A 25,826-nucleotide genomic window follows, 5' to 3' on the forward strand; every position below is an offset into this window, starting at 1 on the left:
GGTGTGTCTGTTTAACATGTATTTAAGCTCGAGTTACCAAGTGTAATTTTGGCATCTCGTCATTCAGTGCACACCTTTCAGTCTTCTCTGCCACCGGCCTGGTAAGGAAGACGCCAAGTGTTTTGTGACATCTCCTGCCATGAATAATTGTCAAAGTCTTTTAGGTGCCACCAGACTTTTTGTTTTTCATTCAAAGCTGAAGGAGTAAACGCCCCGTGCCTAAGGCAACAAAGCCCAGGAGGCCTTTCTGCAGGCAGGGCTCCCCTCTGACGCATTCAGAGAAAGGCACCAGCCGGGGAGATTTGGGGTCAAGGAAGGAGCAGTGCTGTGAACTGGGCCTGGAAGCAACAAGAGGGCCAGTGAGGTCTGATGGCTGGCAAGATATGATCTGGGTAAGCAGTGGCACTCAAAGCCTTCCTCCTTCTTTCCCTTGCTATTTTAAATTGGCAGGAAGCCACCGAGCTGCCCAAAGATGGCAACCCTTCAGCGTGCTCCTGACTGCGGAGCTCAAGGAAGTGAGCCAAGGAGCAGCTGGCACCACAAGGATGCTGCATTCGGTCTCCCTGCCGGCCGGCCAAGGTCGCTCCCCGCACCTGGCCAGAGTCCCCGGGCGGCCCTCGCCTCCTGCCCACCTTGCCCAACGTGGCCCGGGCATCGAGGCCTCCTGCCCCTCCGCGCCAAGTCCTCCAGGCAGCGCATGCTGCGCCTCTGGGGCTCCGCGCTTGGGGTGGGCTTGTCTGGGGGACGTGTGCAAGGGAAGGGGCAGCAACAGCATTGGGGGGGGGCAAGGGGGCCTCCCTCCCTCCCGGAGGCTCCTCCTTGCGCCCCCGGGAGAGGCTGCCGCGAAGGGGCGCCGAGCCCGGCCCGGGAAGCCCGAAGGTCTCCGGCAGCAGGGAAGGGGCGGAAAGACCCCCCTCCGTGGAGAGCGCCGGGCCAGAGCTGCCGCTGCCTTTGCTGCTGCTGCTGCTGCTGCCAGCCCGTGCAGGCGGCGCCGGGACCCCGAGACCAGAGCTGCCTTCCCCGCCCCGCCAGGTGTGCATGACGTCACAGGAGGCGGGGAGGAGACCGGAAGTGCCGCCCGGCTCCGCCCCAGCTGGAGAGCCAGCCGTCTAGTCCGGCGGCCATTGGCCGCTCGCGGTCACGCGCCCGCGCCCCCTCCCCTCCCGCTCCGTCGCCTGCGCGGCGCAGGTGAGACAGGTGAGGCCCGGCGGGGCGGGGGGGCGGGGGGCGCCTCTCTCCGTCCCCGGTCCGGGCGGGGGGGCGTCGGGGGCGCAGCACCCTCTTGGCCGTGGCTCGGCCCGGCGGCGGGAGGGCGGAGGCGCCCTCGGGATCGGGGCCCTGCCGGGATCGGGCCCCCACCCTCCCGCTGGGGCAGCAGCGGCCAGGCGCCCTCGGGGTGGGCGGGGTCTCCCCGGGTGCCGGTCTCTGCGGAGCCCCCCCCCCCCGGCCAGCCGGCCTGGCTGACGTGTCTGGGGAGGACGCCGCCCTCCCTGGGAGCTGGCTGCTTGGCACCGGGCAGCGGCAGCCTCGGCTGCCCCGGCCCTCCCCGCCGAGCTTGGCCTCCCCGGCTGCCTCTTCCCCTCCCTTCTCTCCCACTCGGGGCTTCGGCGTGGCGGTACGATTCCTGCCGTGCAGCGGGTTGGGCTGGATGACCCTTGGGGGTCCCTCCCAACTCCACAATTCTAGGAGGGAAGGTGGTCCCCGTTTCTTTTCTCTCTCTCTCTCTGACCCCCATCCAGGGCCAGTGGGGGAGCTGAGCCCTTTCAGGGTCTGGAGGAGGGCAGGGAGCAGCCTTCTTCCTGCGGAGCCTGGAGCCATTGACCCCCCTTTGCACCAGCTCCCTCCTCCCCGTCGGACATTTGGGCAGGTCCAGGAGATCAGAGCCAAGAGCCCTTTGTCCCCGAGGCAGAAGCACCGCTCAGAGTCCCTTGGGTGGGCTTCCAGGGACCCCTTTCTGCACCTCTTCCTTCGCCAGCTCTTCTGACCCCTCCTCTCCTCTCAACAGGTTTCCTGGGAGACCCTGAGAGCTGGACTGCCATGGCGGCGGCAGCAGCAGAAGACCCCTCTGGCCCCTTGGACCAGTCAGATGGGCTGAGCTCCCTCCTGGATGAGGAGGAGGAGGAGGAGGAGGAGGAGGAGGGCGGCAGCCACACGGAAGGCCTGTCTGTGAGCGGCGAGGGTGACCTGGAGGTGAATCCTTACGACGGGCTGCCCTTCTCCTCCCGCTACTATGAGCTGCTGCGCCAGCGCCGCGACCTCCCCGTCTGGGGCTGCAAGTTCCTCTTCCTGGAGCACCTGGAGGGCGGCAGCAGCATCGTCTTGGTCTCTGGGCCGCCGGGGGCCGGCAAGAGCACCCAGGTGAGGGGGCCCAGCTGGGCTGGCAGCAGCCGCCACCCGAGAGAGGAGACAGGGGGCTGTGCTGTGGAAAGAGAGTAAAATATTTAAAGAAAAATAATATGTCTGACAGCCAGAAGTGAAGTTGCAGGGAACCAGGCAGAGGGCCTTCTCGGTGTTGGCACCCGACCTGTGGAACGCCCTCCCATCAGGTGTCAAAGAAATAAACAACTCTCTGACTTTTAGAAGGCATCTAAAGGCAGCCCTCTTTAGGGAAGTTTTTAATGTTTGATGTTTTATCGTGTTTTGAATATTCTGTTGGAAGCAGCCCAGAGTGGCAGGGGAGGTCTGGCCAGATGGATGGGGCATAAGTAATATATTGTTGTTGTTGTTATTCCTGGGGGTGGGGTGAGAGACTCTCCCCTTCCTCCATCCCAAGAGGCTGTGTGGGTGGCCCTGGGTGCTGTGTTGTCGTCTGAACTTGCTTGCTTACCTGCCAAGGTGTGCCCCTGCCTTGGTCTCCAGGCAGCCCGAGGTTTGTCTCAGCTCTGATGCCAGCCAGCCTCTCCTTGACTTGGGCTTCCTGACAGAGAATGCACAAACTCTCTGCTGGCGGAGATAGGGGTACATCATCATGTTGGGAGGGGGGGAGCTTTGTGGCCTCAGCCCTTTTCTTTATTTATATGTATAATTTTTAAATTAGGTTTTCTGTTTTACCATTTTAAATTCTCATTTTACATCCTTAAGATATCAATGACTTTGCTTCTCTTTCCACGGTTCATTTTAGATATCATAAATCCCTGTATATTTTACAAAAAGCTGTATCATTCAGTATTCCATTACTGCATCTGTCAAAACTTGTTTACACTGTTGAATTGATCTTAATGCTGCCCGTGTTTTCAGCTGCATTTCACTCCTTTTCCTCTTGGCGGGGGCTGGCTTCTCCTTCCTTGCCTACAACCAGCTTTTGCCCTCAGCATGGGGGGGGGGGGAGAGCGCTTGGGAGCCAGACGGGCAGATTCCAGGCAGAGCCTCTCCTGACACGGAGGGAGAAGCCACAGGGAGGTGGACTTTGGCCTGGGTGGGGCGCATTGGACGCAGCCTTCCTCTGAACACGGAAGGACACCTGTTTGCCCAAGGAGAATCTTGAGCACCGTAGCCCAGGGGGCATCTGCTCACCTGGCTATCTGGTATTAGCACAGCGGTGGGCATGGAGGAATCTGAGTGGCACTTGCCCTTTCTCCGTCGGTTTCATTGAAATTCCTGCTGATAAATAGCAAGCAAGAAACCCACCTTTGTAAATTAAGGAGAGCGTGCTGGATCAGGCCAGCCCGAGTGGGAGATGAGTGCAAGGGCACTTTCTCCTGTGGTTTCCAGCAGCTGGGGTTCAGAAGCAGACCCCTCACCCCCCAGCCATGGAGGCAGATCAATATATAGAGTAGAGGTGGTAGAGGTGGCTCCCAGTAAGCGTAAGGGAAGCTCTGCTGGTCTCCCTGGGTTGGGGCCTTCCTGGCCCACGCTTCCCAACCTCCCTGGGAGACTTGGCCTCAGCTGTTCTTCTGTGGGGTGTTGTGTCTGAGGCACTAAGGTGGAATCACATTCCCTGCTTATGGCTTTGGGGAGGGGGTGTCCTTGCTGGCAGCTGGCAACCCCTCCACCCCAGGACGATGGGCCTGCCTGTCGCTTTGGGGGCTGGATCCTGCTCATGCTGGGGTGTTTTCCCTGGAGCAAGGAAGACCCAGCAGGGACATGACGCCCCTCCTCAGATGCTGAAGAAAAAGGCTGGAGGCAGAGGGGAAAACATCTGGAGAAACTTCTTGTGCACCATTCAAAGTGTTGGTGCTGACCTTGAAAGCCCTAAACGGCCTCGGCCCAGTATACCCGAATGAGTGTCTCCACCCCCATCGTCCAGCCCAGACACTGAGGTCCAGCTCCGAGGGCCTTCTGGCACTTCCCTCCCTGTGAGAAGTGAGGTTACAGGGAACCAGGCCGAGGGTCTTCTTGGTAGTGGCGCCCGCCCTGTGGAAAGCCCTCTCAGCAGAAGTCAAGGCAGTAAGCAACTATTTTACTTTTAAAAGACAACTGAAGGCGGCCCTGTTTAGGGAAGTTTTTAATGTTTGATGCTGTATTGTTTTAAATATTTGGCAGGCTACCAGACCAGGCAGCAATTTCTTTTTCTTTCTTCTTTTCTCTCTTTGCTGCTGGCCGAATCAGACGGCCTGCAGGGTCTTTTGCTACTGCACTACCCTGCAAAAGGGGGGTTTCTGCTGGCTGTGTCGGCTCTGCTCAGCCCCACAGTTGGAGACAGCAAGGCTTCTTCTGAGTTCCAGCTGCTGGAAACCACAGGAGGGGAGACTGTTGCTCTTGAGCTTTCAGATTTCCCTCTGGGGGATCTGGTCAGCCACTGTGAGACCCGGATGCTGGTCTAGATGGGCTCCTGGCGGGATCCAGCCAGCTCTTATTAGGTTGTTATAAGCTGCTCGGTGGCCTTCCAGAGCCTCTGCCCCCTCCAGATGGAGGATTCTGGGCTTTCTCCATGGGTGCCTGGGCAGCGTGGAGTCCAGAATGGCACCACTGGAGGGGAGGGGTAGCCAAGCCCCACCTGGCCTGGCCTCACCTGTCGCTCCTCCCTTCCCCAGGTGCCCCAGTGGTGTGCTGAGCACGCCCTCTCTCTGCAGTTTGCTCCTGGCCAAGTGGTTTGCACGCAGCCCCACAGCCTGGCCGCCCTCAGCCTGGCCTTGCGGGTGGCTGACGAAATGGACCTCAACGTGGGCCATGAGCTGGGCTACAGCATCCCCTACGAAGACTGCTGCACCTCGGAGACGCTGCTCAGGTGAGGGGCGGGGGACCCTCCGGGGCTGCCAGGGGAGGGGCGTTCCTTGGCCTGCCAGGCCTGCCTCCCACTTGGGCCTGGTGCAAATGGAGCCAGGCCAGCCTCAGGCTTCAAGGGGCCCCCAAAGGTCATCCAGCCCAGCCCCTGCAAGGCACAAATCACAGCTGACAGGTGTCCACCCAACCTCTGCTTAAAAACCTCCAAGGAAGGAGAGTCAGCCTCCATCCGTGGGAGGCCTTTCCACTGTTGGACAGCTCTTAGCACCAGAAAGTTCTTCCTGATAGTAAGTCTTAATCTCAAGGAAATAAGCAACTATCCTACTTTTAAAAGACATCTGAAGGCAGCCCTGTTTAGGGAAGTTTTTAATGTTTAATGCTGTATTGTATTTTTAATATTCGATTGGGAGCTGCCCAGAGTGGCTGGGGAAACCCAGCCAGATGGGCAGGGTATAAATAAATTATTTATATTATATTATATTATATTATATTATATTATATTATATTATATTATATTATATTAATCTCCTTTCCTGTAACTTGAAGCCATGGGTTCAGATCCTGCCCTCTGGAACAGCAGGAGACAAGCTTGCTCCATCTTCCAGCTCTTCAGATATTTGAAGATGGCTGCCATACCCTGCCCCAGCCATGCTGAAGGAAAAGGGGCTGTGGGGGGGAGCCCAGAGGAGAGGAGCACCCAGACACTCCCCCATAGCACCCATCACCTGGCCCAGAAGGAGCCGCCCCGCTCAACCCACCCCAGGCTCTGAGTGGCCCCAAAGAGAAGACTCGAGCGACCCAAGCGCAACCCTTTGGGCACCTTTGCCCCCCCCCCCCGGCTAGCTCCTCTGACACACAGGCAAAAGGAAGGCTGAAGTGAGGGGTGACCATGCACCCACGGCTTCTGCCACACACACCCGTCTCCCATCTCTGGGTCACCCAGGAGCCTGAAGGCAGCAGGAGTCAGCCTGGGCAGAACTGGATTGGCAGGTCAGCCAGAAATGCCTCATGGACAGAAGAACACAGTTGCTCATGAAGAGTTTGAGGGAGACGGAAAAAGGAGATCCTGACTGGCTTGAAAAGCAAAGGGCGGCGGCGGCGATGGAGGAGGCCCTGCCTAATGAGAGGCCTCAGGAGCCCGAGAGGAAACCGTGTGAGGCAGCAGCAAGAAAAGCAAGCGTTACTTTAGGCTTATTCTAGAAGCGTGGTGTCCAGATCAAGGGAAGTGATAGTCCTGCTCTCTTCTGCCTCGGTCAGACACACCTGGAGTCCGGGGGCCGATTCTGGGGGCCGAAATTGAAGAAGGATGTTGACAAGCTGCGATGTTTGCAGAAGAGGCAACCCAGATGGTCCAGGGTCTGGAAATAAGCCTGCCTTGGAGGTTTTTCAGCAGAGGTTGGGTGGTCCTCGGGGGTCAAAATCCCCAATTCTTTTATTCCCCAGGGTGGTCCCTCCTCACCAGCTTCTGCCATGAGGCTCTTGAGAGACCTGCCAGGAGGGTCCAGTTATTGGGGGGGGTTCAAAGGGCAGGGTGGTCTTGAGTCTTCTGCCTGCTCAGAGGCTTCAGCAGCAGCAGGGGAACGGGGGGGGGGGCAAAGCATCGAGGGCCCTCCCCCGGACCCCGCCCACCAGGCGCCTTGTGGCTTCCAGGTTCTGCTCGGACGAGGTTCTTCTGCGGGAGATGACGTCGGACCCCCTGCTGCACCAGTACGGGGTGGTGGTCCTGGACGAGGCGCAGGAGCGAACGGTGCCCACCGACCTGCTGCTGGGGCTGCTGAAGGACGTGCAGCGCCAGCGCCCAGAGCTGCGCCTGGTGGTGGTGACCGAGCCGCTGATGGAGGAGCCCCTGCGGCGCTTCTGCCCCGACGCCCCTGTGGTGCGGGTCCCGGAGCCCAGCCCAGCCCCCCGCCTGGCCTGCAGGCAGCCCCTGCCAGGGGGGCACATCTTGGCTGCCTGCCAGGCTGCGCTGGAGCTGCACCGGCGGAGGGAGCCTGGCGACGTGATGGTCTTCCTGGCCAGCAAGCAGGTGGGGCTCGCGGGCAGCGGGGCTGCGGGGCTCAAGGCATCCCTGGCCCTCCCTTTCCAGTCTGGATGAGGCCCCAGGCAGGCAGAGAGCAGGAGGGGTGTCCCGAATGCGCCAGGCCTTGCCTTAACCCCCGAATGCGGTCCCCTGAAGGAGCAGGTTTGGGGGTCTTTCTGGCCCTGGCTCTGTCTCCCTGGGGCTCAGGGAGCCTCTGTAGCTAGACAGGCCTTTGACAGCTGTGGCTGGTTCTTCCCCTGCGGCCATTCCTGGACCAGGAAAGCCTTGCCAGAGTAGTCCGTGCCTTGGTTATTTCAGGACTGGATTCAGGGCCAGATTTAGGTTTGATGAGGCCCTCAGCTCTTGAAGGTAACGGGGCCCTTTCCATGTCCAGCTGTCCCTTGTCAACAACAAATGGCCACTGTTTTTTGTGTTGAATTGATGCTATATGGTCATTTATGCAACCAGCCCTTGGAGAATGTCAGCACCTGTATATAGAAAGGAGCAAACCGGGGATATTTGAGGGAGCAGGTGGGGCCCATGACTTACATCACAGGAGCCTACATAATACAAAACACTGTTGGTTTTCTTTTATTTGTTTTTTATCTTATATTTTGGAAATGTACACCCAGGTGTTTTTTTCTTTTAAAAATTTTTGGGGGGCCCAAGAGAGTGGGGCCCTAAGCTAGAGCTTGTTTAGCTTATACGTAAATCCAGCACTGACTGGATTACTGCCATGTGCTCTAGGTGGGGCTTCCCTCGCGCTGGACTCGGAAGCTGCAGTGAGTGCAGAATGCTGCAGCGCGATTGCTGAGCGGAGGGAGGCCTTGCCGGCATCTGACACCTGGGCTCAGAGATTGCGTTCCTTGCCCACTTGCTACTGGGCCCAGTTCAAGGGGTTGCTAGGAGCATCTAAAGCCCTGAGCAACGTGGGAACAGTTTATCTGCATGTGCCCGTTGGCAGAACTGGAACCAATCCAGGTGCCCCATTCTGCACTGGCAAGAACGCCAGAGTTTAGTGGGGCAGCTTCTGCACTTTGGAACTCCCTGCCTCTTGATATCAGGCAGGTGCCCCCACTGTCCTTTTGGGAGCATCTGCTAAAAACTTGAAGGTCTAGGCAAGTCTACCTAGTTGTTTTGAATGCTGATGCCTTTTAATTTTCTTGCCGGTTTTTAATTTTTTGCATGGTCTTCCTGTTTTCTTCTAAATTCTTTGAGGTTTTCTACCATTAAGCTGTATATCCATTTTATGAAATAAAATGAGATAGTGAGTTCTTGGGGTCTTTGTGGGGGCAGGGTCTGGGGGGTTGCCTTTCAAGCGGGTTCCCTAGACCCCTGGGTATAGGGCGGTATATAAATTCAATCAAGAATAGTAATCATAACAGTTTCCTGGGGTAGGCGGCTTCTGGGCTGTCCCTTGAGTTCCTCTTCCCTGGGGCGGCTCCTGCAGCTAAATATATTTTTCTCCCCCCCCCCCTTGCAGGAGATTGACGAGTGCTGTGAGGCCATCCGGTCGGAGGCCCTGGCCCTGGACCCCGGCCTGGGGCCCCTGCTGGTGCTGCCCCTCCACCCTGGCGTGGGCCGAGACGTCCAGCGGCTGTACGAGAGCAGCCAGGAGCAGCCCGGGGGGGTCCGGGCACGCAGGATCGTGGTCACCCACTGGCTGGCGGATGCCGGCTTCTCCATGGGGACCGTCAGGCATGTCGTCGATGCCGGGCTGGAGCTGCACAGTGTGAGCCGGGGGGGGGGAGGTCTGGGAGCCCCCCGGGAGGAGCTTTGGGGGGTGGGGAGGAGAGAACTATGGTTCGGGCAGGGGGCGGTCCTGGCTCCTCATCCACATTGCTGTCTTCTGCAGCGATCACAGAATGGTGGCGTTGAAAGGGGACCCCCAGGGTCATCTAGTCCAACCCCCACATTGCAGGGAACGGGCAGCCAAGGGTCTGCCCCTTTGATCTGTCTGCACAGGACTCCTCTGTGTCCGTCTCCTGATTTATTATATATATTATAATTTTATTCATTTTCAATCACAATCCAATAATAGCTTCGTTATAACAATACCAATTTATAATATGATTATTAACACCAATAGTTCAAATACCAAATTATATAATTTAGATAAGGTCCCGTCCCCCCCGTCCCCCCGCACGCTAGAATTGATGGCTTGGTTATTTGCTTTATTTCTGCATTCCAAAATCTTATTAATTTCCACTACATTCTGGTCATGATAATAACCCCTTATACAACAACTGTAATATTAATAACTTCTATTCGTGTTGAAGCATAAAATGAATCTACAAGTGAGGCACTCAAACTATATCCTTGCTCTTCCTGAGTGTGGCAATTATTCTCTCCAGGATGTTTCTTCCTGTCCTCGTAAGATGTTGTGTCTTCCTTTCCCTCGGTTGCTGCTGTTCTCCATCATGCCTTGGGCAGAGCTGATATCCCATTGTTCTTCCAGAAATTTCTCCATTGCTCCGTCCCGTTATTCGTTGTTTTGCAACTTTAACAACAGCTACAAAAATAACTCTGTCCCAATGAATAACCTGTTTTCACAATTTTCCCTCTCAGCCTGGGAAGAAGAGTGGTCTGTCAAACTGCAGATGACTCAGTAAAGAGCCTTATCAGTTCCTTGGCAAGTTCACAGTCTGCTTTCATTCTTCCATCCAACTGAAGATAAATGAGCAACAATACTTCCAATTAAATTCAATTAAATTCCAAGTCCTCTTAGTGTTATTCAGTTCACTCGGTAAATAATAAAGGATGGGAAAGAGTCAGCTCTAAGTTTCCATCGTAAACCTTTGGCAAAATAGAGCTTCCCTCCTCCCCCCCCCTTTTTGCACACACAGTTCTATTTAATGTTATATTCCATATCTATAACCCGATTTCTTCCGCTCTCACTTGTACAAATATCACTTGAACTAAACATTCAGAGGAGGGTTGCCAAATCATCAATGTAGAGGAGAAAACTTTAAATAAAGAAACCGTAGGCTCCCCTCCCACCGTCTTCTGCACTGAATCAAGTTTTATCTCAAAGTCCTTGCAGTTGTTTTTGTCCCGCTGTTAATGTTCCGTCTCCTGACGTTTTCTCTCCTGGGCAGGTTTACAACCCGCAGATCCGAGCCGAAGCTCAGGGCGTGCGCCCCATAAGCAAGAAGCAGGCCGAGGCGCGGAGACTCAGGGCAGCGGGGAGCCCCCCAGGTAGGCAACGCCTCCTTCCCCAGGGCCCCTGGGGGCTCTTCTGCGGAGACCCTGGGACTTCATGGACCCCCAGGGGTCATCCAGTCCAACCCCTGGAGTGCAGGAATCTCAGCTAAAGCATCCTTGCTAGGTGGCTGCCCGACCTCTGCTTAAAAACCTCCAGTGAAGGTTTTTGGGTGGGGGTGGAGAGCAGCCTCCTTGTCTTCCCCAGGGACTAGAGTCTTGACTCCGCCCGCCTCACTCCCCCCTCCTGTGCCCGGCAGGGTCCTGCCTCCGCCTCTACTCGGACACCTTCTATCAGCAGCACCTGCCCCCCGTCCCTCCGGCCCCCATCACAGAGGCCAACCTCAGCCGCCTGGTTCTGCTGCTCAAGAGGCTGGACATCGCCGACATGGGCCAGTGCGACTTCCTGGACCGGCCAGGTATGTCTGGTTGGAGGTGGGGGGTATCTGGGTGGGGCCTTTGCCTGCCAGCTGGCCAGGCTCAGCGGTGCCCTCCTCTCCTCTCCCTGCCCAGCCCCCGAGTCCCTAATGCAGGCGCTGGAGGACTTGGACTACCTGGCTGCCCTGGATGACGACGGGAACCTCTCTGAGGTGGGCATCATCATGTCGGAGTTCCCCCTGGACCCCCAGCTCTCCAAGGCCCTGCTGGCCTCCTGCGAGTTTGACTGCGTCCACGAGATGCTCACGCTGGCCGCCATGCTGGCAGGTAGGTGGAGCCGCCTCCCGCTCAGCCCTGCAGGGGGCACTCTGGGGCCTCCTCTTGCAGCTCCAGAGACCTCGGAGGGAAAAGGTCAGGCTGGCACTTGAACTCGCTTCCCTAGGAGGCAATGATGGCCACCAGCATGGAGGGCTTAAATGAGAACTGGGCCAATTCAGGGAGGAGAGTTTTCACCGCAAAGGCTCTTCTCTGGCTCCCTCATTGGAGGCAACAAGGCTTCTGAATCCCCGTTTCTGGAAAGCGGGAGGAGAGAGCTGCAGCGGCGCTTGGGTGCTGCTTTCTCAGAGTGGGCATTTGGTTGGGCCCCCTTTGGCCTGATCTAACAGCCTGGCATTTTTCTGCTCTTGTGGAACCTCCAGGTCCAGGCGCAGTCTATCTAGATCCCTGGCTTCTTGAGGGGATTTGGCAACTGTGAGAAGAGCATCCTTTGCTCTTCAGGCCCTCGTCTCAGACCCCCTTCCAGCCACAGGGGCTGCAGCTAGACACAGAGAAACAGAATGGTTGGGGCATCTGGCCCAGCCGTCTGCAAGGCAGGAACTGCAGCAAAAGGCATTCCCTGAAGGGATGAGAATAAATGCTAGGAAAGGCTATATTTGTTAGATATTTGTTAATTCAGCAGAGTGCATCCCTTTGCAGCTTAAAAAGAAGCTTAGATGGGCTAGTTTTAGCCTTTAGGTAATCCAGGATGCTTTAAGCCAGACTGGAGTCTCCTGCGATTCCCCCCCCCCCTTTTCTCCCCCTTTTCAAACAATAGTGACACAAATAGTTTCTGTTGCAGAATAACTGATACAGCAGCTTTCTGCAGGCAGGCTTAAAATGATAATTCAATTACAAAAACCTACCTTTTTTGTAAAATCTGACTTTTAGAAAACATCTGAAAGCAGCCCTGTTTAGGGAAGTTTTTAATGTTTGATGTTTTATCATTTTTAATATTCTGTTTTTAATATTCTGTTGGGAGCCACCAGAGTGGCTGGGGAGGCCCGGCCAGATGGGCGGGGTATAAATAAATTATTGTTGTTGTTACTATTATTGTTATTGTTATTATTTATTATACTGAAGTCTGGCTTAAAATGGTGTCTGAGCACTGGAGCTCAGACTTAGCAGGCCTTCTCACGTTTCTGGCTGGGTGGAAGGTGACGAAAAAGACCCGCTGTGCCCGGGCAGGTAGGAGAATATCTACCGCTACGCCCTGTGCCTGTCAGGGCACAATGGGAGCGTCTCTCGCAGAGTTCTCTCTAGCAAACTTACAAGAAAGCGCCCCGAGCTTCAGCTCCTGTCCTGTGCCTCTTTGCAAAATGTGAATTGTTGGTTTGGACTGCCCTTGAAATACCCCACATTCCCCAAGGTGGGGGGCAGGCAGGCAGGCGATGGTGGCAGGGACCTCACCAGCTCTCCCCCCTCCCCCCCAGCCTGGCCCTGCTTCCTGGCTCCAGAGGGGGCGCGCTGGGAGGAGGCCCTGGCGGCCCGGCAGCGGAGCCTTCTGCACCCGGCGGGCGACCACTTCACCCTCATCAACGTCTTCAATGCCTTCCAGCAGCGTGAGTTTGCGGAGGGGGAGGGAGGGACCAGGGCGGGAGGGGAGCCTTGCTGGGGCCCCCTCTCAAGGGGTGCAGCCAGGAGAGACACCCACACCCCCTCCCTCCCTCCCTCCCTCACCAGAGAGCGACCCGGAGAGTTGGTGCCGGAAGCATGGGGTGAGCGAGGCGGCCCTGCGGCTGGCGGGGGCCGTGCGGGCAGAGCTGCTGGAGGTCATGCAGCGCATTGAGCTGCCCGTCTCCCCACCGGCCTTTGGCAGCGACAGCAACGTCCAGCGCCTGACGCAGGCCCTCATCTCGGGCTTCTTCCTCAAGGTACGGCTGCGGCCTCAAGGCCTGCGTGGCCAGGAAGCAGAAGGGAGCTCTGGGCTGGGAGAGCCCCAGAGAAGGCTGGCCCTGAAGCAGCCGGGAAGGGGGTCGGGGGGGGGGGCAGGCAGGCAGGCTGCAGCCCAGGCTGAGAGCCTTGGTTATCTCTGAGCCCAGAGTCCCTCTGAGTTGGGGCTCCACTCTGCACCCCATCTATTGGCTAGACATCTCCCTGGGAAGGCCTGCAATCTCTCCCCGCCTGGGCCCTGGGGAAGGGGATGGATCCATCCCACCTGCTTGAGCCTCTGCTCCCCTCCCGCTTCCAGGTGGCCCGCGACATTGACGGCTCCGGCAACTACCTGCTGCTGACCCACAAGCACGTGGCCCAGCTGCCCCCCGGCTGCTGCTACCGGCTGCGTCGCCCGCCCCCCCGCCCACCTCCTTGGGTTCTCTACCACGAGTTCACCATCTCTCAGGACAACTGCCTCAGCATCGTCTCCGAGATCCAGCCAGAGATGTGAGCATCTGTCCTTGGCCATGAGGACTAGGACCTTGGCTTTTCAGAGCGGGGGGGGGACTGTAGGCCGTGGGCCAGCTCCACAGGGATGCCTCAGCGCTGCCTTGACGTTAGACGAGGACTGGACAGATTCATGGAGGAAAGAGCTCTTGATGGCTCCTACGTGGGATTATTCTGCTCTGCCTCCACAGTCAGAGGCAAAAATGAATCCCCGTTGCTGGAAACTGCAGGAAGAGAGAGTCCTGCTCTTGCGCTCAGATCCTGCTTGCGGGTTCCCTTTGGGGGCCTCTGCTTGGCCACTGTGAGAGAACAGGGTGCTGGGCTTGTGGGGGTCCCCCGTGGACTGATACAGCAGCCAAGCTCTTCTGGCATTCTTGTAGAGCCTCCAGGCCCAGAGGCAGTCTGTCTAAACTCCTAGTTTATTTGGGGTATTTGACCACTGAGAGACCAGGATGCTCGACTAGATGGGCCCCGTATGGCTCTTACACTCTGTGGACCAGGAAGCAGCAGCAAGGGGGGCTTATGCAGGGTGGGGTGGTAATAATAATAATTTATTATTTATACCCTGGGTTTCCCCAGCCACTCTGGGCAGCTTCCAACAGAATATTAAAATACAATAGTCTATTAAACATTAAAAACTTCCCTGAACAGGGCTGCCTTCAGATGTCTTCTAAAAGTCAGATAGTTGATTATTTCCTTGACATCTGATGGGAGGGTGTTCCACAGGGTGGGCGCCACCACTGAGAAGGCCCTCGGTGCTGGACCTCAGTGTCCAGGATGGACGATGGGGGTGGAGACGCTCCTTCAGGTCTACTGGGCCTTTGAGGCTGTTTAGGGTAGCCTTCCTCAACCTCGGTCCTCCAGATGTTTTTGCCCTACAACTCCCATGATCCCTAGCTTGCAGGACTAGTTGTCAGGGATGATGGGAATTGTAGTCTCAAAACATCTGGAGGGCCGAGGTTGAGGAAGCCTGGTTTCCCCTGGCTTTCTAGGTCAGCACCAACACGGTGCTCAGAAAGATACTGGGAGCCAATGTAGGTCTTTCAGGGCCAGTGTTATGGGGTCTCAGCACTGCTCTCTGTCCCCAGCCCAGCTGCTGAATTCTGGTGGACTGTGTCTGTTCCTGCCCTGCCTCAACTTGGATCCTTTCTCCCCGCAGGCTGGCAGAGCTGGCACCCCAGTACTACCTGAGCAACTTGCCCCCCAGCGAGAGCCGGGAGCTGCTCCTGGAGCTGCGTGAGAAGCTGGCGGGGGCCTCGGAGTTGCCGTCTCCGCCTCCATCCCCCCTGCAGGACGAGGGGCCTCAGGCACCCAGAGCTGGCGAGGACACAGAGGACACCTGTGTTCTGCAATGAGCCCAGCAGGAGCACCGCTGGGTCCGGATCAAGCCCAGGCCCTGGAGGAATGCTGTTCCCAGGGGTCAGAGGAGGGTCCCAGGCTTGGAGCAGCAGCAGCAGCAGCAGGTCTCCCTGGGTGGTGAGGCCTGCTGCCCCTTGAGGCCAGAGCCCCTGGCATTCCCTGGGCATGGGAGAGGGCGGGCAGGGGGCCCAGGAAGCAGGTCCTGCTGTACTTTTGCTGTTGGACACTCTGGGGCAGACTGTGGGGAGCCTGGCTGCTGTTTCCGGGACCCACCAGAGGCTGGTGGCAGCCAGGTGGCGCAGCGGAGGGCAGGGGTGGCCTTATGGGTGGAGGTGTGCCATTGGCTCAGGGCTGCTCCTTGGCAAAGGTGGCAGAACCCCAGGCAGACGGCCGGGTCTGCAGAGGCAAGGCCAGGCTGGAGGTGGGGCAGGGGGTGTCTCCTTATGGGTCCTTGCTGGGGAGGGGGGTCAGTGGGTCTGGGCAGAGCTTCGTTCTCACTTGTAGCAGGAGACTTTGCTCCTCCCCCCCCTTGCCACGCAAGCCGTGCACCTGGGAGCTGTTGGGGGGGGTTCCTCTTGGAGGCTCCCCACAGTCATGGGGCAGCTTTAGCAGAGGGTGATGCCTGCCCCCTTGTTTTGGGACTCTTGGGGCTGGCTCTTGCTGAAGTCTTTTCTTAGCTCTCTGCTTTTACTGCTGCCTTATTGGGGGGGGGGGGGGCAAGATGGCCCTTGACGGGCTGCTGAGCTTTTTACGGACTCCTTGCACCAAGGAGCGGGTGGGTGTCTCTCGCTTGCAGTGGCGGCCACGATCCTTATCCGCAAACGTTGCTCCTGAACTGTTAATTTTAGAGAGGCTGCTTGGGATCGGGGGCCCCCTGTCTTCTGTCAGTGCCATTTGTGGGGTGCCTGGCACCTGGCGCCCCCCACCTTGATTCTTTCTGGCCTAGAATGTGGTTCACCAAGCAGAAGAATTAAAAGATACCTTTGGAAACACTGGACTCTGTGAAATGCAAGGTTGAATTCTGATCCCCCCCAAAAGGAGCTGAAGGCGCAGGAAAGGTTGTGCCAAAATGTGGGGAGAACCTCAGGCCCAAGGGGCTGAATACAGCCCCCTCCCCACAAACTCCTTACAGACCCTGCTTTGCCCCCTCCTCTGGTATTTTGCCTGGCTGGAATATGCCCTTGAACTCTTTCCTCCCCCAAATAAATTATTTTATTTTGTCTGTGTGGTGTACAATGATAAATAGTAACCAGTGAGCCAGCCCATTCTCCAAAGATGCCGGCATCTGCTTTGTACGCAAGGGTCCCCCAGTGTTCATCTAGACGCTCCCACCATCGCTAATGGGGATTACTTGAAAAAACAAAAACAAAAAAATTCCTTCCAGTAGCACCTTAAAGACCAACTTCAGATGCATGCACACGAAAGCTCATACCAAGAACTAACTAACTTGGTCTTTAAGGTGCTACTGGAAGGAATTTTTTTTTGTTTTGTTTAGACTATGGCAGACCAACACGGCTACCTATCTGTAACGGGGATTACTTGGGAAGGGGGAAAGACCCAGGCAGGCAACTTTCAGCCGCAGGGCGGCGCGAGAGGGCCAAGGGGGAGAAAGCTCTGGTTTAGCCCGGACCAGCCTCGCCTGGGGCGCCTCTGCTGAGGCTGCTCCGGCGAGGCTCCCCTCCCGCAGCCCCAAAGCGAACAGGACCGGGAAGCAGCTCCTGACCCCTCGACGCCCACTTGGTGCCAGCAGCCCGTCGGGGAAGAGGGGCTCCGGCGCCCCGGACCGGGAGCGGCAAGAGACGGAGCCCGTCCGGCAGCAGTGGGAGGCGACAGGGGGCAGCCCAGCGTCCTCCCCGGGACTCCCGTTTCGCAGGGGGCGGGGGGCTCCGGTGACGCCTTGGCGGGGGCGGCGCGGGGTTCCCCAACCTGGAGCGGGGCAGGCGAGGCTTTCGAGGAATCCCGGCCGAGGGAGCGGGTGAGTCACAGCCGCCGCCCCGGCAGGAAACCCTCGCCAAGGCGGAGTCTCCGGCTTCTCGGCTGCAAAGGAACGGGAGGGGGGCTCCTCTGGATTGATGATTTAAGCGCCCCGAAGTCTGCCTTGGCCAACACGCGCCCTGCCCCTTGGCCTTCCGCTCCCCTCGGCTCGTTCCGGGTGTCTTGAAGGACTGCCTCGCTTCCCGCACTGCAGAGGGTTGGACTAGATGACCCCTGGGAAACTTTCCAACTTAGCCATCTGTTGCAGGAAAAATCCGAGGGCTCCCTTGGCCAAAACAAAGACACCAACCAGGATAACTTGGAGCAAAACAGCAGCCTGTAGGCTTGGCCTTTATTGAACTGTTGCAACAGGGTATTCCCCTCACGTGCAGGAGAGAGGAAAGACCCCGAAGAATAGTGTGCAAGGTCTTATAAAAACTTTTGAAATTCCCCTCCTCTAGATCAAGCCCACCCCCAGAAACATCATGCATACATTACAGAAAGGAGGGGCTGAGGGAGGAGTTGGTGGTAACTTGAGTGTCTTGTCACCTGGCTGGTTCCTCCTTTCCCCCTCCCCTTCCAGGAATTTCTAGGAGACAAAGGGGATTTTGCAGTTTCCTGCCCCCTGAGGGAAGATCTGATCAGTGTCCTTTGTTTGAATCCACTCCCATATGCAGGTTCTTTGTGATCTTGATTGTCTTCTGTCTGGGATCATCAGGGTTGGCATGGGCAGGGCTCCTGTTTATGTGCTGAGACAGTGAAGGGATTTGGCTGACCAGGACTAAATCACCCCCCTTTGTTAGTTCTTGTCATATGGAGTAAAAATAAAAATGGAACAGTGCAAATCCAATGTATGGTTGATTTTCTATGAATTTATAACAGAAATGTGGCGTATGTAGTGTGTGAGTGTGAAGTTTATACAAACAGAATGATTGGGGTGGGGGGGTTCCTGCTACAGTTCCCCCCTTCGGAGATAAGATTGCAAAGGTGGTTACTTTGCAATCCTTTTCTCCGCACAATTTAAGGTGGTAAATATTAACCTGCTATTCTCCGTCCCAGATGCGTGTGTCCATGTGAACTTGAAAGGGACTTGGATGTCATGCTTCTTAAGGATATTTGTATAGAAATATAACAGTGTAACAGTGCACATAGTTAGACATAGGATATCACGTAAAATTAAAATTTTGTTGCTCAGTTACTTGTGGTATTTTAGCACCTTGGAATAAATATTTCCCTCAATAGTGGCATATGCTTTACATTTAGCAGGAAGGTCCACTAATGACTGAAAAATGCAGTTTGCTTTGCCCCCCACCATTTTTGTGTTCTCAGGTGTCAAAGTAGTTCTTCTGTGGTCTCACACCGGCCTGGTGTAACAGTAGTAGCAATCCCTGGTGAATCCCCTTAGGGCTTTCATATTAACCATGTTGCCTGGCACTCACCCCAGCTGGCACAGGTTTGGGCACGTCAGGAGAGATATGTCCTTGCCTGGCCATTCCATGGGATTTTATTATTATTGGCTATGGTCTTGCAATCATGGGAAGTTGCTGACTTGCACTTCAAGGACCAAAAAGCTACTTGCAGCCTGGATACACTTGCCCAATTCAAACTGAGTCCAATTTGAATTTATCTTGCCCCATGGTTCTCAACTTTTCAAACCAATCTGTTAAAAGAAAACCATTCTTAAAAGGGCACTTGTCCAAATAAGTCAATTTAACTCTATAAGGGATTATTCCTGCTAAACCAAAGCATATCCACCTTCATGTATCTTAGAAGCTTCTCCTTGGTAAAGTGAGTTTTTTAGCACATTTTTAAAATGGGTAGGGAAGTTGGCAGAGCGCCAGGTGAAACAACTAAATGTGGTTATAAATTTATCTAATTCTAGACATTGGACTACATAATAGCCTGATCTGTAAAAAAAGCATAAAATGTATGAGAATCCTCCACTGGGGTGTAAGGAATAAGACATTAAACATAAAAACAATTATACACAAAAATAGTCACAAAAATAGCCCCCCCCCCCATTTGTGGAAATAACACACTGTCAGACACATTTCAACATTCCTACACAATAACACATAATACAAAACAAACTAATTAAGTATCAGTTACATATCTTGAGACAATTGTGATATATATATATATATATATATATATATATATATTTACGCATGTATCTTGAGGTTCAAAAGTCAGAAAATGTCCTTGTAATTCCAAATGTCCTTGTAATTCAACTCCACCCCCCTTTGTCAGCCCCACTTCCCCGGCAGTCTATATCCTTTGAAAGAGATAGCTGTGGCCATATTGAAAACTTTGATGTCTTCTGTTGTGGTGGCGAAGGTTTTCATTGGATCTGTAGTAACACACTTGTAGAAGTGATATCCTGTAAGGGCAGGGTGGACTTAAAAGACACAGTTAAAATAATAATAAAACACACACATACAATGACCTATGAGGAACCAAAAATAAATAAATGCTAAGACACACAATATTTAAGAAACCTGAAGTAACCTGTTTTGGCATTCTAATGTCCCAAATGAAAATAAAAGAGTGTTTCTTGATGTGACAACATCAGTCAGAATGTTAATAGCAAAATACTGGGAAATGACTTAATACCAAGAAAATGAATGGCAATTTAAAGTTGTGCAAGTACCTTGAAGTAGCCAAAATGAAAGAATTAATAAGAAATGATCAGGCAAAGGGTAAACAAATACCATTCCACAAACAATGTTAGGTTGTGCTTCGCTTAATTTCGTAGACATCATGGAAAAACTGATTAAATAAATGAAAAGAGATTATTTGTAACTTAAAGCGTCAAAGGCACGAAGAGATGGAAGTCACAAATACAGCAGGGATTCAGACATGTTTCACAGAACAGGAAAGAAAGTTGCTGTGGGAGAAAAGAAGGGACAAAAACCTTTGTTATTGGGGTTCACATATCCTGTTAAAAGGGAAAAAATTATTTCATGTGAGAAGCCTGTCAGGAAATGCTGTTCCTAAAATGCACACAAAGTCTGTGATTTAAATCCCTTGGGGGGGGGGAGTGCTTTGAAATTTACCTGTGAAAAGAATTTGGCATGTTAATCATGTTAGGATTTGAAACTTGGCACACCTTTTGTCTTGCGAAGCCCCTGGAGCAAAGGACACATTAAGGGTGATTTCCCTCAGTGGCTCCAAGTTTTACATAAGGAAATTAGGATAAATTTCCCCCTTCAGCCCAAGCTCCTCTCACTCCCTACAGTTCCCCCTCCTTCCTCTCTCTATCTCTCTCCCCCCCTTTGTTGCTGCTTTTAGCCTCTGTGCATGTGCAGAGTTCATATCTCAGCAAACCTTTTATACTATTGAAAATCTTGAAACCTTTGGCTAAATTACCATTTGAAGGGTAAGGAGTAGATTTAAAAATACTGTTAGATTTTTTTAAAAAAAAACTAAAAAAGAGAAACTGAGCAATTAAAGTATTCAATAAAGTTAGCAATTGTAGCCCAAGCAAAAAGGACTGCTTCCTTTATGTACAGGAAAGGGCTATCATTTTGTGTGATTTCCCTCTGGTCATTCACGGAACAATGCCACGCCCTTATATATGGGGGAAAAAATGGCCAGAGAGTCAGAATTTATAGGATTTTTTTTTAACATTCTCAGTCATTTCAGCCTTACCATTTGCAGACAAATTTTTTTCTGCCCTTTATTTACAGGATAAATGGTCAAGACTCATATGTATTTTATGTGCTTAAACTTTGAATTGACTTTGAAGTTTGATTTTTTTTAATAGTAGAGAAAATGATACACTGTAATCACTCAAATGCTTGAAATTACCAGTTTTGCTTCAAAACATCACGGATTTTACCTCTCACCTTTTTTAAGAAAAACAAAGAGCAAAGTTGGGCTGAATTTCAACTCATCACATGCTTGCAGACACATGGCCCTCCACACAGCCACAAATTGGGAGAGCTAAAAGGGACCCTTGGGTCATCTAGTCGAACCCTAAATACAGTGTTCATAGCAAGATTTCAAAGCAAGATTTGCACTACCAAAAGGACATATACATTTAAATACAGATTTTCAACTGGGAAAGGAAACATCTATGCTCCTATCATGTACTAAGGAAGAGGAAAATAAAAGTACCCAACTTTACACAGAACCCTTTTAGCAGATCTTGAGATAGTTTGAGTGAATTTGCTTCCTTCAAGTTCCTAGAGAAATTATCTTTAAAGGAAGATTGAAGTGAACATTTTTCCTAAGAGGGAGAGGATCTCTTATAAAACATAGTTAAAACAGCCATAGATTTGATTTAAAAGGAATACAAAATTGACAGTTTTTTTTTTTTTTCATGAACTTGCAGAGGAATAGTAAGGCTAATCTATGCCCCCCCCCTGCAGTTTCCTTTGAAGGAAGCTTACTTGGGAGTAAATTTACCTGGCCCAGAAGTAAGAAGGAGAAGGGAAAAAAAACCCTGAAAGAGACAGAATGAAACAAGGGGGCATTTTCTAAGAAAAGAGGCCAGGAAGTCTTATAGAGACTGATATCAGGACTGGACTCAGACAATTTTGCTGGCTATGGAAGCCTCTACATTTAATACCAATTTTAATACCAATTTTCTTAGAAAGAACACATTTTCATAGGCAGATGCTTAATGAAATACATACACTGCATTTTAGCTTGAGAGAGCAGTTGGCTCTACTAGGCTTTTGCAGCAGAAACATTAGTTTCTTCACAGCACATTTCAAAATACTGGAAAAAAAATACTGGAACACGGATATAAACTCATAAACTCAAATGTTGCAACATAACATTATCTACCATCAACTTAAAATCATACTCCTCACTCAAGCTACTCGGAGGAAGACTCCTTTGAGCCTCTCTCAAAGAACAAACATTTGCACACTTCATTCTAATGATTTTTTTTTTCAAAGAAAAAATATTTATTTATTTTTTTTGTCTTGTTTAAGATTGATAAGGCCCAACATGGCTTCCTTAGATTTAAAATTTTTGAAGCAAGCTTGCAATTTAAAACTATGTGCATTTAAGAACAGTCTGTGGATGCCGGAGCCAATGTAAACACAAACACTTTTAATATTCCAAATCTTTGAGTACATCTCTTATCCTTTTTTATTTTCAAGAGAAAACTAAGATCCCTAATGTGTGGGCTCTCAGGCTGGGCTGTTATTATATCTACTGCCTTCTGAGCACCATTAAATTTACGGTTTCATGTTCTAGCTTTAGGTTATAGTTTAACACCACAAATTTGATGTGTTCAGCTCTCCCTAAGGGTTCAAACCCTGATTTTGTTGAAGGATCCCTGGGGTGGCCACTGTGCCCTGGGTTCCAGGTGGTGGGCCTAAGCCACCCACTAAAAGTTACAATGGTCTCGTACTTTGTACTTGGAAAGACCATTTTGCCCCTTTATTTTATTATTATTTTTTTTTTTTCAATTGGAGATGACAAGCTGGAGGCGCATATTAGAATCCTCTCTGGGGCAAAAAGGCTTCATGGAAGCCTTGTTGCCAGGAGGAGTCCAGCTAGGGTGTTTAGTGAGCTCCCATTCTCTCATATGTTATTATTAGGCTTTTTCTTTTCTTTTCATTAACGAAGTACGCTAAAGACAGAAAGAGTGGACGCACACACACAAGGGAGGAGGGGCAATGGGAAAGAAAGGGGGGACAGAAAAGGATCCTTTCAGTACTCAAAGTACCCTTGACTAACACAATTCCTATTTATCTATAAACCACGAATTAATTTCTGGAAATCTCAAACCTGAACCTGAAACAAAACCACGGGTCTCTGCCCGGAACCTCAAACCACGGGTCTCTCTCTCTACCCGGAATTCCTTTACCTCAGCGCTGCTTCCTACGAGTGAGCTCAAACGTCTGCCACGGGACACCTTGGCCCGTCTGCCACGGGACACCTTGGCCCGAGAAAGTTCCTGCATATATATATAATCCTAGTGTGGGGCCCCAATTCCCCCCTTTACCCTCCACGACAGCCTCCTGCCTAGCCATTGAGGCTAAGTTCGGAACCCCTACTGGACGCTTGCGCAGTGCAATGCCAGATTAAGGCCCGAGAAAATGAAGGTTTGGAAAGGAAACAAACAACCTTGCGTTCTGACGTACCCGGGTCATCCCTAACAAAGGTCGCCAGGCAGCAGGGGCAGCTTTGTTTGCATTTTAGACAAGAAAGGAGAGAGAGAGAGAGAGAGAGAGAGAGAGAGAAAAGGCTTGGATGGACCCCTCTGGACGACTCCGAAAGAGGGATGTCAGAGAAAACAGTAAAGAGTCACGCTTTCCCGGACTTAATGCCAAGACGGAAAACGGGGGAGAAAAGGGATAGAGAGATTAAGACGTTCCTGGACGACCCCGAGAGGGAACGTCGGAAAACAGTAAAAGTACCACAATTTCCCCGGTCATGTCCCGCGTAAGAAATTGGGGGAGAGAAGGGAAAGGATTTGACGTTCCTGGACGACCCCGAGAGGGAACGTCAGACAGTAAAGTTCCGCGACCTCCCTGGCCACTTTCCGAAAGGGGAGAATCGGGGGAGAAAAGGGGAGAGTTTAAGACGTTCCTGGACGACCCCGGGAGGGAACGTCAGAAATGAAAGAAGGAAAGTCTGGCTGTCGTGGGGACGCTGCTTCTCCACCCCCCTCCCAATGTATTTACTTCAAACCATACTCACATTTGAAGATGTCCCCCGCGGATCCCGGGATCCTTTCTTTTTAGCCGGCTTGACCTCGCCTTTGCTCCCCCTGGTTAGGCTTTTGGTGACGATTGATTACCGCCCGCAAAGAGGAAGCAGGGAGAGGAAGAAGGATCCCTGGGCTAAGGTTGCCCAGTGGCGCCCGATCCCCTCTGTCTCCCCTCTCACCTTTGCAGGAGAACCAAGTGTCCCTGAGAATGGTCGCCAACTGTTGCAGGAAAAATCCGAGGGCTCCCTTGGCCAAAACAAAGACACCAACCAGGATAACTTGGAGCAAAACAGCAGCCTGTAGGCTTGGCCTTTATTGAACTGTTGCAACAGGGTATTCCCCTCACGTGCAGGAGAGAGGAAAGACCCCGAAGAATAGTGTGCAAGGTCTTATAAAAACTTTTGAAATTCCCCTCCTCTAGATCAAGCCCACCCCCAGAAACATCATGCATACATTACAGAAAGGAGGGGCTGAGGGAGGAGTTGGTGGTAACTTGAGTGTCTTGTCACCTGGCTGGTTCCTCCTTTCCCCCTCCCCTTCCAGGAATTTCTAGGAGACAAAGGGGATTTTGCAGTTTCCTGCCCCCTGAGGGAAGATCTGATCAGTGTCCTTTGTTTGAATCCACTCCCATATGCAGGTTCTTTGTGATCTTGATTGTCTTCTGTCTGGGATCATCAGGGTTGGCATGGGCAGGGCTCCTGTTTATGTGCTGAGACAGTGAAGGGATTTGGCTGACCAGGACTAAATCACCCCCCTTTGTTAGTTCTTGTCATATGGAGTAAAAATAAAAATGGAACAGTGCAAATCCAATGTATGGTTGATTTTCTATGAATTTATAACAGAAATGTGGCGTATGTAGTGTGTGAGTGTGAAGTTTATACAAACAGAATGATTGGGGTGGGGGGGTTCCTGCTACAGTTCTTAGTCTCTACGCCCTTTTAGGCTTCAGTCCCCTTCTGCAAACGGGAGCAGCAGCGTCCGGCTTCCTGGTTTAGGACCCCGATGGGCCTCTGACCGCCAGCAAACGGCGGGCAGAGAATGTCTGCCACGTATTGGTTGATTTGATCGTTTTAAAAAAATAAAATGGCAGCAGTTTTTCTATGTGCCTGGCAAATGTAAGATCGAGAACTGCTGTGAAATTTCAAACACAACAGGCAAGAGCTCTGCGCAAACACTGCAAAATTCGCTCGGTGCTCCGAAAAGCCCATGCGAAGTGCGCGCCTTTAAAAAAATGTCAGTGCAATTGGGCCCCGCGAGGAAGTCAGTCTGCCACGGAGGATATTCCTGGAGGTGGCTGGGAGCAGCCTAAGGGCACTCTGGGCGGGGGGGGTGGGTCCCTCAATAAATGGACTGCTCCATAGGAAAACGGGGGGGAGGGGAGGGGAGCCTTCCCTGTCTCTCCCTCCAGTCCCAGAACACTGGGTGCTCCCTAAGCCACGAGTGGGACCTCAAATGGCACCCAGGGAGGAAAGGAACCTCTCCCTGGTGAGCTGCTGCCAGTCCAAGTAGGCAGTACTGGGCTGGATGGGCAAATGGCCAGACTGGATATATTGGGAAACACTGGCCTGCAAGTGCTCCAGTTGGAGAACAGCCTTGACCAAAGTTGTCCTGGGCTTTGAAGACACTCGAACTCAGGACGAAAGGGAGAAACGTGCTAGGAGGAAGGCATGCTTGGCAAACCCTCACCGTGATCAACTCCCACCCGGAAACCAAGGTCCCCACTGTGGAAGGACGTGTGGATCCAGACTTGGCCTCTACAGTCACTTACGGACTCACTGTTAAGACCATGTTCATGGAAGACAATCTTACTGGGCTAGGAGGGATCGCCAGAGAAGAAGAAAAGATAGGGAGCAGATGGCATATTCCATGCATGTCTTTAATTACCCGGTAATAATTAACTGAATGATAATAGGCTAATATTTTGGGAAATTGTTTGTTTGTTATGAACTTGGACACCTCTTAAGATATAACAAAATTCCGGAAATTATTTTAATCTTGTTAACCATTTTAACCCAGAAATTCCTGGTTTCAGGGGATGCCCAGAATATGCGACTCAGACTTGTGCCTTCTCCTGAGCCACATCTTCATCACGTATCTCACACAGACACTTCTCACGCATGGGAATTAGGTGGGTGACCTGTCCTGGAGGTGGGCAGGGGTGTGTGTAGAAGAGGTTTGTAGCTTGGGGGTCTCCTGGATTCCAACCTGTCATGGCAGTTCCCATCCTTGGGGTGCTTATGCCCAACTTATTTGCCAGCTGCAGTCATTTCTGGATTGGAATTGCCTGACCTCAGTTGTCCATGTGCTGGTGACGTGCTGGCTGGACCACTGCAAAGCCCTCTATGTGGGGCTGCCCTTGAA

The 25,826-nt window shown here is 52.6% G+C and overlaps 1 protein-coding gene across 3 annotated transcripts; it reads left to right on the plus strand.

The window, feature by feature from the left end:
* The first annotated feature begins 318 nt into the window (after positions 1–318).
* Positions 319–16,040, plus strand: DQX1 (DEAQ-box RNA dependent ATPase 1). Of its 3 annotated transcripts, none has more exons than XM_081924953.1 (12): positions 319–392; positions 2,006–2,358; positions 4,974–5,167; positions 6,814–7,189; positions 8,667–8,915; positions 10,282–10,381; positions 10,645–10,803; positions 10,898–11,089; positions 12,511–12,639; positions 12,761–12,951; positions 13,269–13,459; positions 14,619–16,040. In XM_081924953.1, exons 2-12 carry the CDS (start codon positions 2,038–2,040, stop codon positions 14,812–14,814), a joined length of 2,298 nt encoding a protein of 765 aa, XP_081781079.1. In that variant the 5' UTR covers positions 319–392; positions 2,006–2,037; the 3' UTR covers positions 14,815–16,040. The 3 variants fall into 3 exon arrangements, with proteins under 3 accessions (XP_081781079.1, XP_081781078.1, XP_081781080.1); XM_081924952.1 differs by lacking the exon at positions 319–392 and adding an exon at positions 1,094–1,197; XM_081924954.1 differs by lacking the exon at positions 319–392 and adding an exon at positions 1,141–1,188.
* Positions 16,041–25,826: the final 9,786 nt, after the last annotated feature.

Source organism: Podarcis melisellensis, assembly GCF_964234715.1.
Source record: "Podarcis melisellensis genome assembly, chromosome: 9".
In the NCBI taxonomy this organism is placed as follows: Eukaryota; Metazoa; Chordata; class Lepidosauria; order Squamata; family Lacertidae; genus Podarcis; species Podarcis melisellensis.